Source organism: Dermacentor silvarum, chromosome 2, assembly GCF_013339745.2.
Source record: "Dermacentor silvarum isolate Dsil-2018 chromosome 2, BIME_Dsil_1.4, whole genome shotgun sequence".
Classification (NCBI taxonomy): Eukaryota; Metazoa; Arthropoda; class Arachnida; order Ixodida; family Ixodidae; genus Dermacentor; species Dermacentor silvarum.
Window position 1 is genome coordinate 135,162,039 of NC_051155.1, and position 12,667 is coordinate 135,174,705.

Here is a 12,667-nt window from a genome sequence, read left to right on the forward strand (position 1 = left end):
TATAGTTGGGTCTATTTATTTATTTATTTATTTATTATTTATTATTTATTTATTTATTTATTTAGTTATTTATTTATTTATTTATTTATTTATTTATTTATTTATTTATTTATTTATTTATTTATTTATTTATTTATTTATTTATTTATTTATTTATTTATTTATTTTATTTGATGTACTGCATGGTGTTAGGGTATCGTCGTGAGATATACAAAAAGAAGTTTGGCCTTTCCTTTCTTCCTGTAGTAATCAACCTTTGCCGGTCAACAGAACGAAAATTGAGTTTCTGGACGTTGCTTCACCGCTCCAAGCTGATTTCGTGCCGCTCTTTAAGTGGGATTCACACGAAAAAAAAAAAGAACAGATTGCCAATTCAGCCAGCGGATTAGCATATATGGCTTAGCGCCGCGGAATCACGCCGCACAGAAAAACGTCGCAAACGAGCTGCTTTTATAGTGGCACGATTCGTTGCAGCTCAATCAACCCCGTAACGGTCGTCTGTGAGCTGATTTGGTGGTCCGTCACGTCGTGCGACTCCAGTGTGCCTCTATATAAGCGATTTACACGCGACGCCTGCTTTATGACCTTTCTGCGCAGGACTTCATTCCCAGCCGAAGTGTACCTCAACATGTCTCTCATAGAAGACAAGGAAGTTCAAACTTCGGCTGACATCGGACCACCGGTCAAGCACGTTTACGAGGTGGGTGAGCGTGCTATACTCAACGGAGAATTTTCGTCTCGAAGCCACTGTCGAGATGAAATTATACAGCCAATATAAGATCGAAACGGCGTTCCGCTGGCCAAGGTTCTGACCATTGTTCAGTAGCAGCACATACCACGACAGAATTTTTTTGCGCTTACATTACTGTTACGACATGGTGGCGTCCTTATGTATGGCAGCACGTGAACAATATAGGGAAAGAAAAGAAGGGCTTGGAGAACAGGTGTGCCACAACCGCAGCCCGGTGTGACCGACGACATCAACGGTGTATTTTGTGCATTGCCCGAACGTTTGCTTGTCTATTTGCTATTACCTTTAGGCAAGCGCGTAACACACACGGCACTGTTCTTTCTTTCTTTCTTTCTTTCTTTCTTTCTTTCTTTCTTTCTTTCTTTCTTTCTTTCTTTCTTTCTTCTTTCTTTCTTTCTTTCTTTCTTTCTTTCTTTCTTTCTTTCTTTCTTTCGTAATAGAATTTGCAAGCAGTGCGCAGAAGCCGAGTAATATAAATCTTCGCGTAGCCAGGAACCATCCCTTCCTTTTCAGGGGCCCTGAAAGGTCCGCTTATTTTGATGTGCCAATGGCAGACATGTCTGGGCATTTGCCAGATAACGTCAGTTAGCAGCAGGCTGTTATCTCGCGAGGAGACGCGCACCTGTACACGCGACTGGAGCCGCCAGCAGCTGCAGGTTCCACGTAGATTTGCGTGCCATGTACAGCAACACACAGGACGTTATTATTATTCGGTTCAGATGGGGTGACGGCTCAGTACTCTACCACCCTGGAATGTGCTCGTTCACTAAATGCAGGAGGTGGTTCAATGCTTCTGTTTGAAGAACAATGACAACTTCACTTAGCTGCGTGTGCGCTGTGCGTTTAATTGTCTTGTTCTTATTCTACGCCCATGTACTGGTTGTGCTACACTGTACGCATTTGGGATGACATACCAACAAACACAACCCTGAGCGCTCTGAGTTTTGTGCAGTGCGGGCCCGTCTCCGAGAACATGCACACGTAAGCGTGAAATGCTGCGATGCTTAAGCGCATTTCGCAATGACTGAATCCTTCCATGAGAGAAGCCCGCGGCCCACCGGAAAGCTACCTGCAACAGCTTACCGCTATACATACACAGGACCACAATAGTAGGCCTAATCTATGTATACCCCCACCCAAAGCCCCATAAGTGCTGCCTTTTATTTCATGCTTGCTTTTCTGTTTAATAAACGTGTTTGATTCCCTCTCACCGCCGCATACACGAACTTCGTCCAGTGGGCAATGCAAAGGTTTCATGTGACGTGCGCGCCAGTCTCGACAGCAGTGAGCCGCCAAGTGTGTGTGTATATATATATATATATATATATATATATATGAGCACTGTCATCTCTTCGCAGCACGTAGACAGACGCCCCCGCACAGCGTCCATTTATACTCTTCCCATGTTTAATTTATTGTTTGACTGTAAAATTTTCAGCCAGGCAAGAGGTCTTTTAATTTCTCTTAAGCATAAGCGGCCTGTAATATGGCGCCTGCCTTGTTTTACAAATGTTGCCTATACGTAATAAAACGTGTGTTTTCGCAATAAAACTTCTTCTATATACGTATCTCAGAACGCGTGCCGATAAGGCTGTCGGTTAACACCCAGTTTCAAATTATATGTCCGAGAAAAATTTATTTAATCTGACTGCATCCTATTTACGTTTAAAACTGCATTGAGAGAGAGAGAGATCGTAATGATCAGTATAGGTCGGCCTGAAAAGTCTGCCCCTGGCCTGTTACTTCAGCGCTTGTGATGTGCGTTATATCTCTTTTGTCTGTCATGGTTCTTGTGCTGTTTTTATCTTCAAAAGACTGTTACTCATCACCGGTGCATGGCGAAAGAGGGGAGACAGGGGCGAACTGGGGCAGATGGCAAGACCCTACAATGCAATGATACAATTCACCAATACGAGTGGACACACCGTCCAATTAATGCACGCGGTGTCCGTAATATACGAACACACATACCTCGTACAGCGCTGCGGAATGGACGCAAGAAAATAACTGTCCATAAGCTCTGCAAGATATACCCTTTGCGCGTCTCAGTGTTAAACTGACGTGTGATATGTTACATCCTGAAAGGCGCACGATTATAAAAATCCCGGTGGTGACCAAATTGTCCGCGCAGCTGATCAACCGCGGCCCGAGCGTGGTGCAAGAGGCTGACGTTTACCTGGTGTGGCCGACGCACAACGTGCATGACCTGCCGCTGCTGTACCTGCTCGAGCCTCCCATGGTTCAGGGCCCCGGGAACGCCGCCAAACGGAGACCCTGCGACGTCGTCTCGCCCGAGGGACCTGGCGAAGCCGTGGACCCTAAGCGTCTAGCGGTACGTGACTCTTCTTTTCCTTCTTGCGAAGCGCATAGGCATGACTGTGTGGAAGTTGGCTGCTCTGACTGAGGCGTTTTTTCCGTGAATAAAAGTTGCACGGGTGGCTCTCGTGCGCGGTAATGACCACCCCCACAAAATTCCATCAGGAAATCCTCAAGTGTGTGGGGTGGGGCGCCTCTCGTAGGTTGGTGTGAAAACTATACTGACCGTGATTCGAAACGGCCCTAGCTCCGGTGCGCGCGCTCGGACCGCCCAGCAGTCAGAGTTGGCCTGGTTTCGCTGGAGGGAGATTGAACCTTAGCTGTTTTGGATCTCGATATCTTTCTTGGGGGCTACGGCCGAATCCGGGAACCAAATAAGGTCCCCACAAAATGCGCTTCCCGCCTTTCCCAGACCCAGGCATGCATATATACAACCCGCAAGCAGATTGGCCGTAACATTGGCTCGAAGCCTGCAAGAGCCATTAGTTTTTCCCAAAGAGCAGTTAGGCAGTCGTATGGCAATCGTATGGATGTTTACACAGAGACGTACACATAAATAAAAAAAGAACATTACTCCGCCTTTACAAACTACGGGAGCCCATATATGGCGTGTCGTTCATGCAGAACTGAGTTTGTGAGCTAACTTTATACCACTGCTGTGCGCGTTGTATCAAGTATAGCGCATAGATGCAATTCTGAACGCCATGGGTGAAGAGTGTGAAGTGACATTGTTTTTTTTTTTTTTTTTACTGCTCAGGCATATTTGTGCGTATATAGCGCAGCATCGACTATCGTCTGTAAATTGAATTCATTGTGTTCGAACCCGGCTTTTCGAAGTAATGGAGCTATAGATAACGGCAACACCTAATGTGAAGGATATCTGCGGTGGTTTTTATTATTTTTATCAATAAAGTGTTTCAAATCAGTCAGTCAATGATAAAACATAACTTGACGCGTGCTCGCGTCATTCTAGACAACCGTGCTATCTTGGAAAGGACACAACCGTTACCCTCGAGCACAGCCAAATGTCCGTAACTGAAGGCCTAAAGGGACAGTAAAGAGAAAATTTGTTTCTGCTGTATTGGTAAATTACCCTTCCACAAACCCAAAAACCCTTACCGGGAGAATACGCATGGTAAGCCAGAAAAAGCAGGAAATCGAAAGACGGAGGGCGCCGCCTCCTTGAAGTTCCCGCACCAGCGCACCGTGACGTCATGGGTTTTGATAGCGTTTTATAGGCCCTGTAGTATAGAGCCATTTAGGAATAAAGATCGACTACATTGTGTTCTAAAAGAGCCAAATATTTAATATGGCAAGTTTCGGGAACTTTTGCTGAGCCAACGTGGTCTAAATACGAAAAAAAAAAAAAACACTTTGAAATAGGTGACGTCGCAATGACGTACGGGCGTTGGGGTTTCAGCGCCCGATTGAAGAACTGAAAGTTTGACCTTTATTTTCTCTCATAATAATCAAGCTGTTGTGTCAAAATTAACGACGACATAGTTTTCAGAGAATTATTTATGAATATAAACTTATTTAGTTTTTTTGCTTTAGTGACTGGCCACATTTTGAATAGTGTTGATACCAAAACTCTCACTCGCAATGTTTCGCGAATCCAGGGATCATCGAGAAGGCCCCGGGACACTTCTTCGGCTGCGGTCCGGGTGCACCGTGATATCAGAGACGACGAACTCGAATCTGAATTGGTAAGTATATATGGCCAATCTGAATTGCTAAGTATGTGCCAAATCAATCAATCAAGCAATTAAGCAATCAACCAGCCAACAAGAACAAAGAAACTAAATCAGACAAGCAAGAGATAAAGATAACACAACGACCAAAATCCCTTTGACGTGTTGAGAATTATGATAAAAACGCGTAGATCATTATACTAATCTGACACTACTGCACTGATATCGTGCTCCGAGCTGAACAGAAAGGCATGGCGCTGGCATTTTCCCTGCGTAACTTTTTGTCATCGAGCAATGTCTCGCTTTATGTAGGCAGTTCAGATCATTTTAAAGGGAACTGAAAGACTGTGATGGTGATCATATGGTCAGGAATGGTGCCGAAAAGAGGATTCGGCTTGACGAGCCTCCTTTGTCAAGACATTGGGACCAGGCAGACGCTCAACCTTGTCCACTAGTACCTGAAGTATATTGAGTAGGTAGGTGTCGGGGGAGGGACAGCGTTCTGGCTATAATAGGGCAGCAATTGAGTTGGTCCCAAAGATCAAAAGTACATTGCTGGCCACTGACAGTGTTCGTGGGACAACTTAATTAGCGTGGTCTGCTCATTGAGGGCTCTTCGGCTGCGGCTGCCGATGAAAAAATATTCAATGCACTGTGAAGGCGGGTGGAGAGGAACCATTGTAGCCTGTTACAGCCCTTATGCAAAGCTGGACGCTTACAGACTGTATATTCACACAGGTGTTTTCGTTTAGGCCATAGATTTGCGTGCTTCCTTTAAGAGTGAATCCAACCTTACTATACATCTCATTATGTTTCTGGTGTAACACCACGATATTATATATTTATGGGAGCGTAATTTGTAAGCTTTTTTTTTTTCGGCCGATTCTAGGAGGGAATTCGCAAATATTTCGTTCGTAAGTGATTTTTTGCCATTCGCCGGCAGCCTTCACTATAATAATAAGTCCAACATCAGGGTTGGCTAGAACTTGCACTTACGAACACTGTTCGTCTGAGAGCTTTTTGTGAATACAGGCCCCGTTCGTTTATCATCTGTCGCGCCGAGTGGACAATACGGGCAATAACGGCGGCACGGCTTCGTGCTAGCGAATGGCGAAAGATCAAAAAGAATTCAAAACGAAAAGAATCGTCGCAAAATACAACGCTTCCAATCGGAGGTGGAAAGAAAAGGAAACGCTACACATATGAGAGCCTTCAATGATGTCGATTGGCATGCGTTAATACAGAAGGCACGCGCAAATTAGGCCATTCATGTATCAATAATTCAAGGAGCGCCGAATAAGACAACCGAACGCCAGCAGTCAAGTGTTGTGGCCACTTTTGCTGCAATCTAGCTACTGCTTCGTTTCAGCATTCGAGGGGGACTTGTGGCAACAAGAGAGACGGAGATTGTCAGAGCGAAGAGCCAGCAGATCACAGTGCGAGCTCGCGCGGCTTGTTCGCAGCATCGAATGTCGCGCAGCACGAAACGACAGGAAAAGAAAGGCGACGCGTGAGCGGAAAAGCACACGTATCGAGCTGATCGCGTAACATCACTACAAGTGAATGTCGAGACCCATATCTATATATATGTTTCAGTGCGGTGTATAGTTAAAAGTGTAGCCGCAGCTTTGAACTGTGAAAACATGCAGATGGAACGCAATGTTGAAATCTAAATGACGCGAAATTTGTTTAGTATAGCGAGGTATATGCAGCAGCAGTATAGTGGATTGCACGAGCACAGCCTCGTCGCCTGTATACCTGTCAACTGTCTACGTCACGATGACGTATAGGTGATGTACGATGCTTTTAGAGAGAAGAATGTTGAACAGACTCTGTGTACGCACCGGAAAGTGTGACACATGTGTAAATATACATGTAAGGCTTCTTTAAACCTCTTGTGACACAGTGCCGCATCCATTCTGCTTTATATGGCCAAGAATGGGCGCGTGCCAATTTTCACGTATACTCACTGCCGAAGTTTTATGTTCGGGCACCATATATACCAGTGAGCCAAGTTGTCTTCTCGTCAAGACAGCAGCTAGCGCCGAATTCATTGTATACATATTCACAAATATATCCGGCCGATCGGAAACGGCGACGAACGCCAAACTCCGGCTAAAAGGCAACGAAAGCTTCGCTTTAAAACTAGAATATCTATATTACACATACCCACTGCCGAAGTTTCTCTGGTCGGACACGCGGCACATACCCAGGGCCGCAGGTCGTCTATTATGCCAGACAGCAGCAAGTTGTCTATTCGGGAACATGCCCAGTGGCCCAACTTTTGCTAGGCCAGACAGCAGCCAGCACATAACCAGTGTCCCTATAGTTTCCTATATATATCCACAAATATATCCGGCGAGGAAACGACGACGAACGCCGAAACGCGGGTAAACGGGAAAGAAAGCCTCGCTTTGAAAATTGAGTTTATGATAATCGCTTACATATTTACGATCCCTGATTATTTGCCTCCCTTTTCAGGAACGTTGGGCTCGTGTACAATTTGGACTATGCCCATCACATGGACGTACGGGCGAACGTCGTGAGGCGTCCGGTGACCGTGTCAATACCCCTGATGACTATTTTGAGTAACGCGTCTGTGAATAAAGGCGTCTCTATAGGCAGATTGCCAACCAGACCTTCAAAGAAACGCAAGTAGGTTGGGTGGGAGAGAGAGAGAGAGAGAGAGAAATGGGGAAGGAAAGGCAGGGAGGTTAACCGGGGCGGTTGGGCTTTCAAAGAATGCCAATCTGAGTGTTCCTTTGTTAAACCACGGCCGCGCTGGATCGACAGCGCTGGCGTTCTAGAGCGGCCGTGGGTAAACACGCACGATGCAGTTATGCGTGCTCCTGTGAACGAAACGTGTCCCTACGCAGGGTTGCGGCGAGCTCCCCCGTTGCGCTGTGTTCCGGTGCCCTTTGGGCGGCTCGCTGTCGGCGGGTGACCGTGCCGTCGTCAGCGCCGAGTCGCGTCTGTGGCAGCGCACGGTGGCCGCCATGGGCCAGGAGCGGCTGCGTGTCTCCTCGAAGCTGGTGGCGCGCGTCGCCTCCCTTCAGTACGGCCTGCCGCCGGACAACGTGCCCCTCACGCAGCATTTCGTACGAAACTTCTGTCAAGATTACTTTCCTTCAGATGCCTTATAGCACGTGTGCATCTTAGGCCCGAAGGCCAGCTTACGGCCATAATCGCTCGAGTCAATTTTTATTTACCGGCTGGTATGTTATGAACAAATTCGGAGTGGTTCTGGTTGAGGTTAAGCGGGAGAAATGGAGATAACCGGTGGTCTTTCAGTGTTACAAAATGGGTGCCCAGGGCAGAAAAGCGCAGTCGGAAGACGGCAGACAAGAAGCTGGTGTGACAAAATTAGGAAACTTCCAGGCATGTCCTTCTCCGGCGAAGAAATCCAGAGTACGGCTAATGCGCGCAAATCAAGGCGAATGTAACTTTTCCTTAGTTCTTTGCATCGTGTTTCTCCGATTTAAAGTACCGTCAACGTAACGCAGCAGCACTCAATGAAGCTTAGTTCGGGTTAGTAGCCGGGACACCAATTACTGTGGTGATATGGCAAAGCTTAAATTATTCTGGGGCCACCCAATACGGCGTCTCACAGTATTAGCATTAGCGTTAGACCCACTGATCGGTCGGTCAATTAATTAATTGCCTAATTTATATATCGACCAACAGTAAATTTAGGAAGTAAACCTGTTTATAACGAAAGTGCTACGTTACCAGTGTTAGAGTTTAGTGCCAAGGAACGCAACTAAAATGTTTTCGCCAAAATAGCGTGTTCGTGACAGACGAAGCACCACGTGCCCCCTTGCGGATTGCGACTTGACAAGTTCCCTGCATTCGCAGGTCTCCACAGAGGTGGTGGTGGAAGGCATTGGCACGCCGGGCCGGGGTCTCGAGTGGTGGATCATCCTGCTGGCCGTCCTCGGAGGCCTACTGCTGCTCGGCCTACTCGCGCTGCTCCTGTGGAAGGTGCGCCACCGCGTTGTATCCTTCCGCTGCAAGCAGGCTCTCTCGCTTGGCGCCGTGTGGCTACATTCAGAGGCGTAGCGATTGTAGTGAGAACAGGCAAACCAGTGCCTTCTAGATTACGAAAGGTCTAGATAACGAAATCCGAACTGGACAAAAAGCGCAGGAAGATAGAGGGTTGAGCGTATCAACACTAGTGATCGCCCTGGCGAAAAAAAAAAAAAAAATGGGGAGGAGAGACGTTGGCTTCAGGGACAATAGCTTATGGGACGCAGTTGCCACGGCAAATGTATATTTCTGCTCAGTGAATGCATGATGGTTCTATATCTAATGGATGACTGCGTACGTCGCAATGATACGAGTCATGAGTCATAGAGAATATGTTTAAATATGTGCCCTGGCTTCGTGGGAAATTAGCTATTTTCTCAAATCCGGTCTCCCATAAACTTCTATGGCCGACTGTACTGTCGCTCTGCGCTGCAGAGGCAAGAAAGGTGAGAAAGCTACAGTGCTCAACGATTGGAACGCGATACTCGGAGCACATGGCTGCCGGAACTTCTTTTGTGCCACCGGTGGGGCGCTGGGGACACCGATCTGATGCTTTTTTGTATAAAATGAAAGCGATTGCCTTTGTGATGGATTGTGACAGCATTTAGCCCCCTCAGCAATCACCCAGTGTTCACCGTTGGCGCAGAGAATGACCAGCTGCCATGCGGTTTATGTATGGCGTTCCAATAGCTGAGCACGCAAGTAGTTTCTCAGAACATAGCCGAAACCTTAGACGCTAGGCGCATCGTTAGTGATGACATCTTGCGACAATATATTAGCTAAATAGACAGAGAGATGGAAAGTGATTGTGGAGAGGAAGATGTGCTGTTTTCTGTAACCTTTAGGCAGCATGGCTCGCGCGCAGGACATTTGTTGCGATGACTGGCAGTATCCCCACTCGCACCCACAGCGGTAGCCCAATGGCGATGACGTTGCACTGCTGAGATCGTGGCTTTGTCACGTAAAACCCCAGAATTTAATTATTGTTTTTAGCGCACTCGCCTCCTCGGGGCGCAGGTTTGTCGGCAGTAGCGTGATCATCATCAGGAAGGAGAACAAGCACTGAGCTAACTGGCCACGTGCGTCATCGCGCCGAAATTCGTGGACGACCCCGCGCAAAAATCCCGGCTTTCTTTTTTCCCCTCTATACCCATAACAACGGGGCACACAAGGTTGTAATTTGTCAACGGATGTAAGACGCGATGATGCGTGTCATCCTGGAGCCAGTGCTCGCCAAGGTTCGTTTGATTCAATTTGTGAAGAAATCACGCGTGTACGAGAGACCTCTGAAGTAGACCAAAATAAGAACCCCTGCAGCTGGGCTGTGATACCTGTATATTTCCTTAACTCTGTAGAGCTGGGTTCCCCGCAGGGCAGTTTGCCAGCTTTGCAATCAGCGCGTATAGCTGCGTAGTTTGCGCTCTATAGCAGACGCTTTCGTGGTGGACCCATGTGCAACATCATAAATGCCGACATACGCATTTCTCACGATGACTCCATGGCGCCGCCACTATTTGGGCGAATTTGCCACGCAGATACAAGCTTGTGAAAAGTGTCTCGCCTTTCCGTTGCGCGTGAAACGGTACACGTACGCTGATTCTCTATACAATGCTCACTTCTTAATTGCCTCGTGACTTTTCGCGTACTCTCAATGCAGTTGGGCTTCTTCAAGAGAAAAAGGCCGCAAGACCAGGAACCCCTCAACCCACCCGAGAAGAATGGCTATCGACTGGCACAGGGTGACGAAGCCCTGTGAATTGGTGGCAACCATCAACTCGATCCGTATATGGACCGCAACAAACACAAGAGGACGGCGGGCGGTCTTGTCAGGTTCTTTCAAAGGACCTTGGCCGTACCATCTTCGTCAGCTGAAGTACCTGTTGCCCCGACACTGAGGCAGCGCGTACTACATCTGCAATCATCGTGCGCGACTAGGCTGGAGCTGTGTCAGAGTGCCTCTGAATGCTCGAACAAATATGATTGTCTCCGCCAAGGACTACCGCTAGTTTTATATTAATACTGTTAAACAAATTGCAGTTGCACTTGGCTGAATGAACTGAAGAGAAAAGAAAACAGAGAAAATATATAATTTTGAAGAATATGAGAAAAGGTCCGTATAGGCGCGTACGTTTTGAAGTTGGAATACGTCGCGGCTTCTCCGTTTTAAGAAGAAGTTACGTGGTTCAAACAAGTTTGAATAAAGTGCATGAGTCAGTGTCTGTTAGAAATGAAACAAAGGCTTGCATTTAAAGCATTTCGTATGCATGCGATGACTTTATTCGTGCCAGATATAAAGAAAGAAAACAAATTGTACGCCTTCGATAAAAAAACGTTGCAGAACGCCTCGAGTAAGAGCAATTTGCCCATTGGGAGGCTAGCTAACATTCCTTCGATTACCTCCGAAGGCGACATTGGGTTTTTACCCATTGTGAAGGAACAGAGATTTCATGTTTCCGGTTCCTTACAAGCAGGAGTGCAATATCTTACGATTTTAATTTTCATGCTCTTTCCCTATATTGGCAAAGGCAAAATTTATTTAAATAATTTACTCGATCTCTGAAGAGATGCGTGAGACTTAAAGCTTGACAGCTAGGTTTGCAGTGTAAAGAAATCCTCCATTCTCCTCCGTTTCCAGCCAGGCTAACGCTAGCGGAAACGTTCTTGTGTTTTGAAACCTGTGAGTAGCCAAAAAGAAAGAAAAAAAAACCTTTAAGACGGGAATTTTTAGCAGAGCCGTGTTATAGAGGCATCAAAGCCTACAGAAAAAATAGGAAGGATCAGCGTTGGCACACTTGAGCTCTGCAGGCTGTTTTTTTAGATCATCATTGTTATTATTTCTTTTTTTCTCTACCAAACCATGCTTTGTGCTTCGTTCATGATACTTTTCTCACTCATTTCGGGCCATGCCCTTTTCAATACAGCTTCATGTCAGAGCCCAGAATTACGATGTGCTAGCTGTTTGATCGATTCGATCGAGCTTGCGCAATGGCGACGATTCAAGATCTGCCCGACTGTAAAACCACGTGGTTTATGGACGGATCAAGAAGTTGCATTTATAATCATTATGCCAAGTGAATGAGACTGCTTTTCGGAAAGTTGTGCCGGCGCTGGTGCAATAAGTGCGACAGGCCCCCTCAAGCACGCTGTGGCTTGGCAGCAGATCTCATGATTCGTGTTGTGCGCGCTTTCTATTTATTGGGCTGTTATCGACCGGGGGTGAATTTCCCGGCCGAAAAGGCCCGGCTGACACTGCCGTTCTGGCTCAAAATAAAAAAGTCTTGTTCGTTTTTGGCGTCTGGTTGTCCGTCCTTACTTCCGCACTCCTCCCCATCCCCCTACCCCCCCCCCCCCTTTTTTTTTTTTTCTCTGTCTCTCCCTTTACCCAAAGTTTCTTGTGCACAGGTGAAAGAAAATTCCCCATAAAAAATCACGCACTTCTCATTACCAACATGTCTAAAAATCCCATACAGTAATGCGGGAGCAGCTGATATGGATCTTATGGGACACACTTTTTCTAATATGGTAGCATTAATTGGAACGCTTATATTCGATATTAACTATGATAAAGGTGTCTGTAACAAATAACACTCTGACTTGTCGTTTAAGAAGCATCTGTGTGGCAACAGTGAGAAGAATTGTTCGAGTTAATGCAGTTCATTTCACCTAGCAAATTTGTAACAATAATGTAGCAACCCTTCAACAAATGAAATCGAAACCGAAATCATAATTTGCCTTCAGCAGTGACTCAAAAAGTGCTTAGAATGCATGAGCCCAAATCCTTGCAAGAAAATAAATATGGTAAAATACTTTATTACGTCCATGTTACATTTTTCGTACTATATAACATCTGAGTTTTTCCTTTTGTTTATTCATTTTAGCTGCG

The 12,667-nt window shown here is 46.3% G+C and overlaps 1 protein-coding gene across 1 annotated transcript in view; it reads left to right on the forward strand.

The window, feature by feature from the left end:
* Positions 1 to 12,071, forward strand: part of LOC119441795 (integrin alpha-PS2) — an 83,324-nt gene extending 71,253 nt beyond the window's left edge. The window contains exons 22-27 of the mRNA XM_049661631.1: positions 598 to 700; positions 2,883 to 3,083; positions 4,687 to 4,773; positions 7,635 to 7,856; positions 8,614 to 8,739; positions 10,442 to 12,071. Of these exons, the coding sequence (XP_049517588.1) occupies positions 598 to 700; positions 2,883 to 3,083; positions 4,687 to 4,773; positions 7,635 to 7,856; positions 8,614 to 8,739; positions 10,442 to 10,540 (838 nt within the window). The 3' untranslated portion in view covers positions 10,541 to 12,071. The remainder of the gene's footprint in view (positions 1 to 597; positions 701 to 2,882; positions 3,084 to 4,686; positions 4,774 to 7,634; positions 7,857 to 8,613; positions 8,740 to 10,441) is intronic.
* Positions 12,072 to 12,667: the final 596 nt, after the last annotated feature.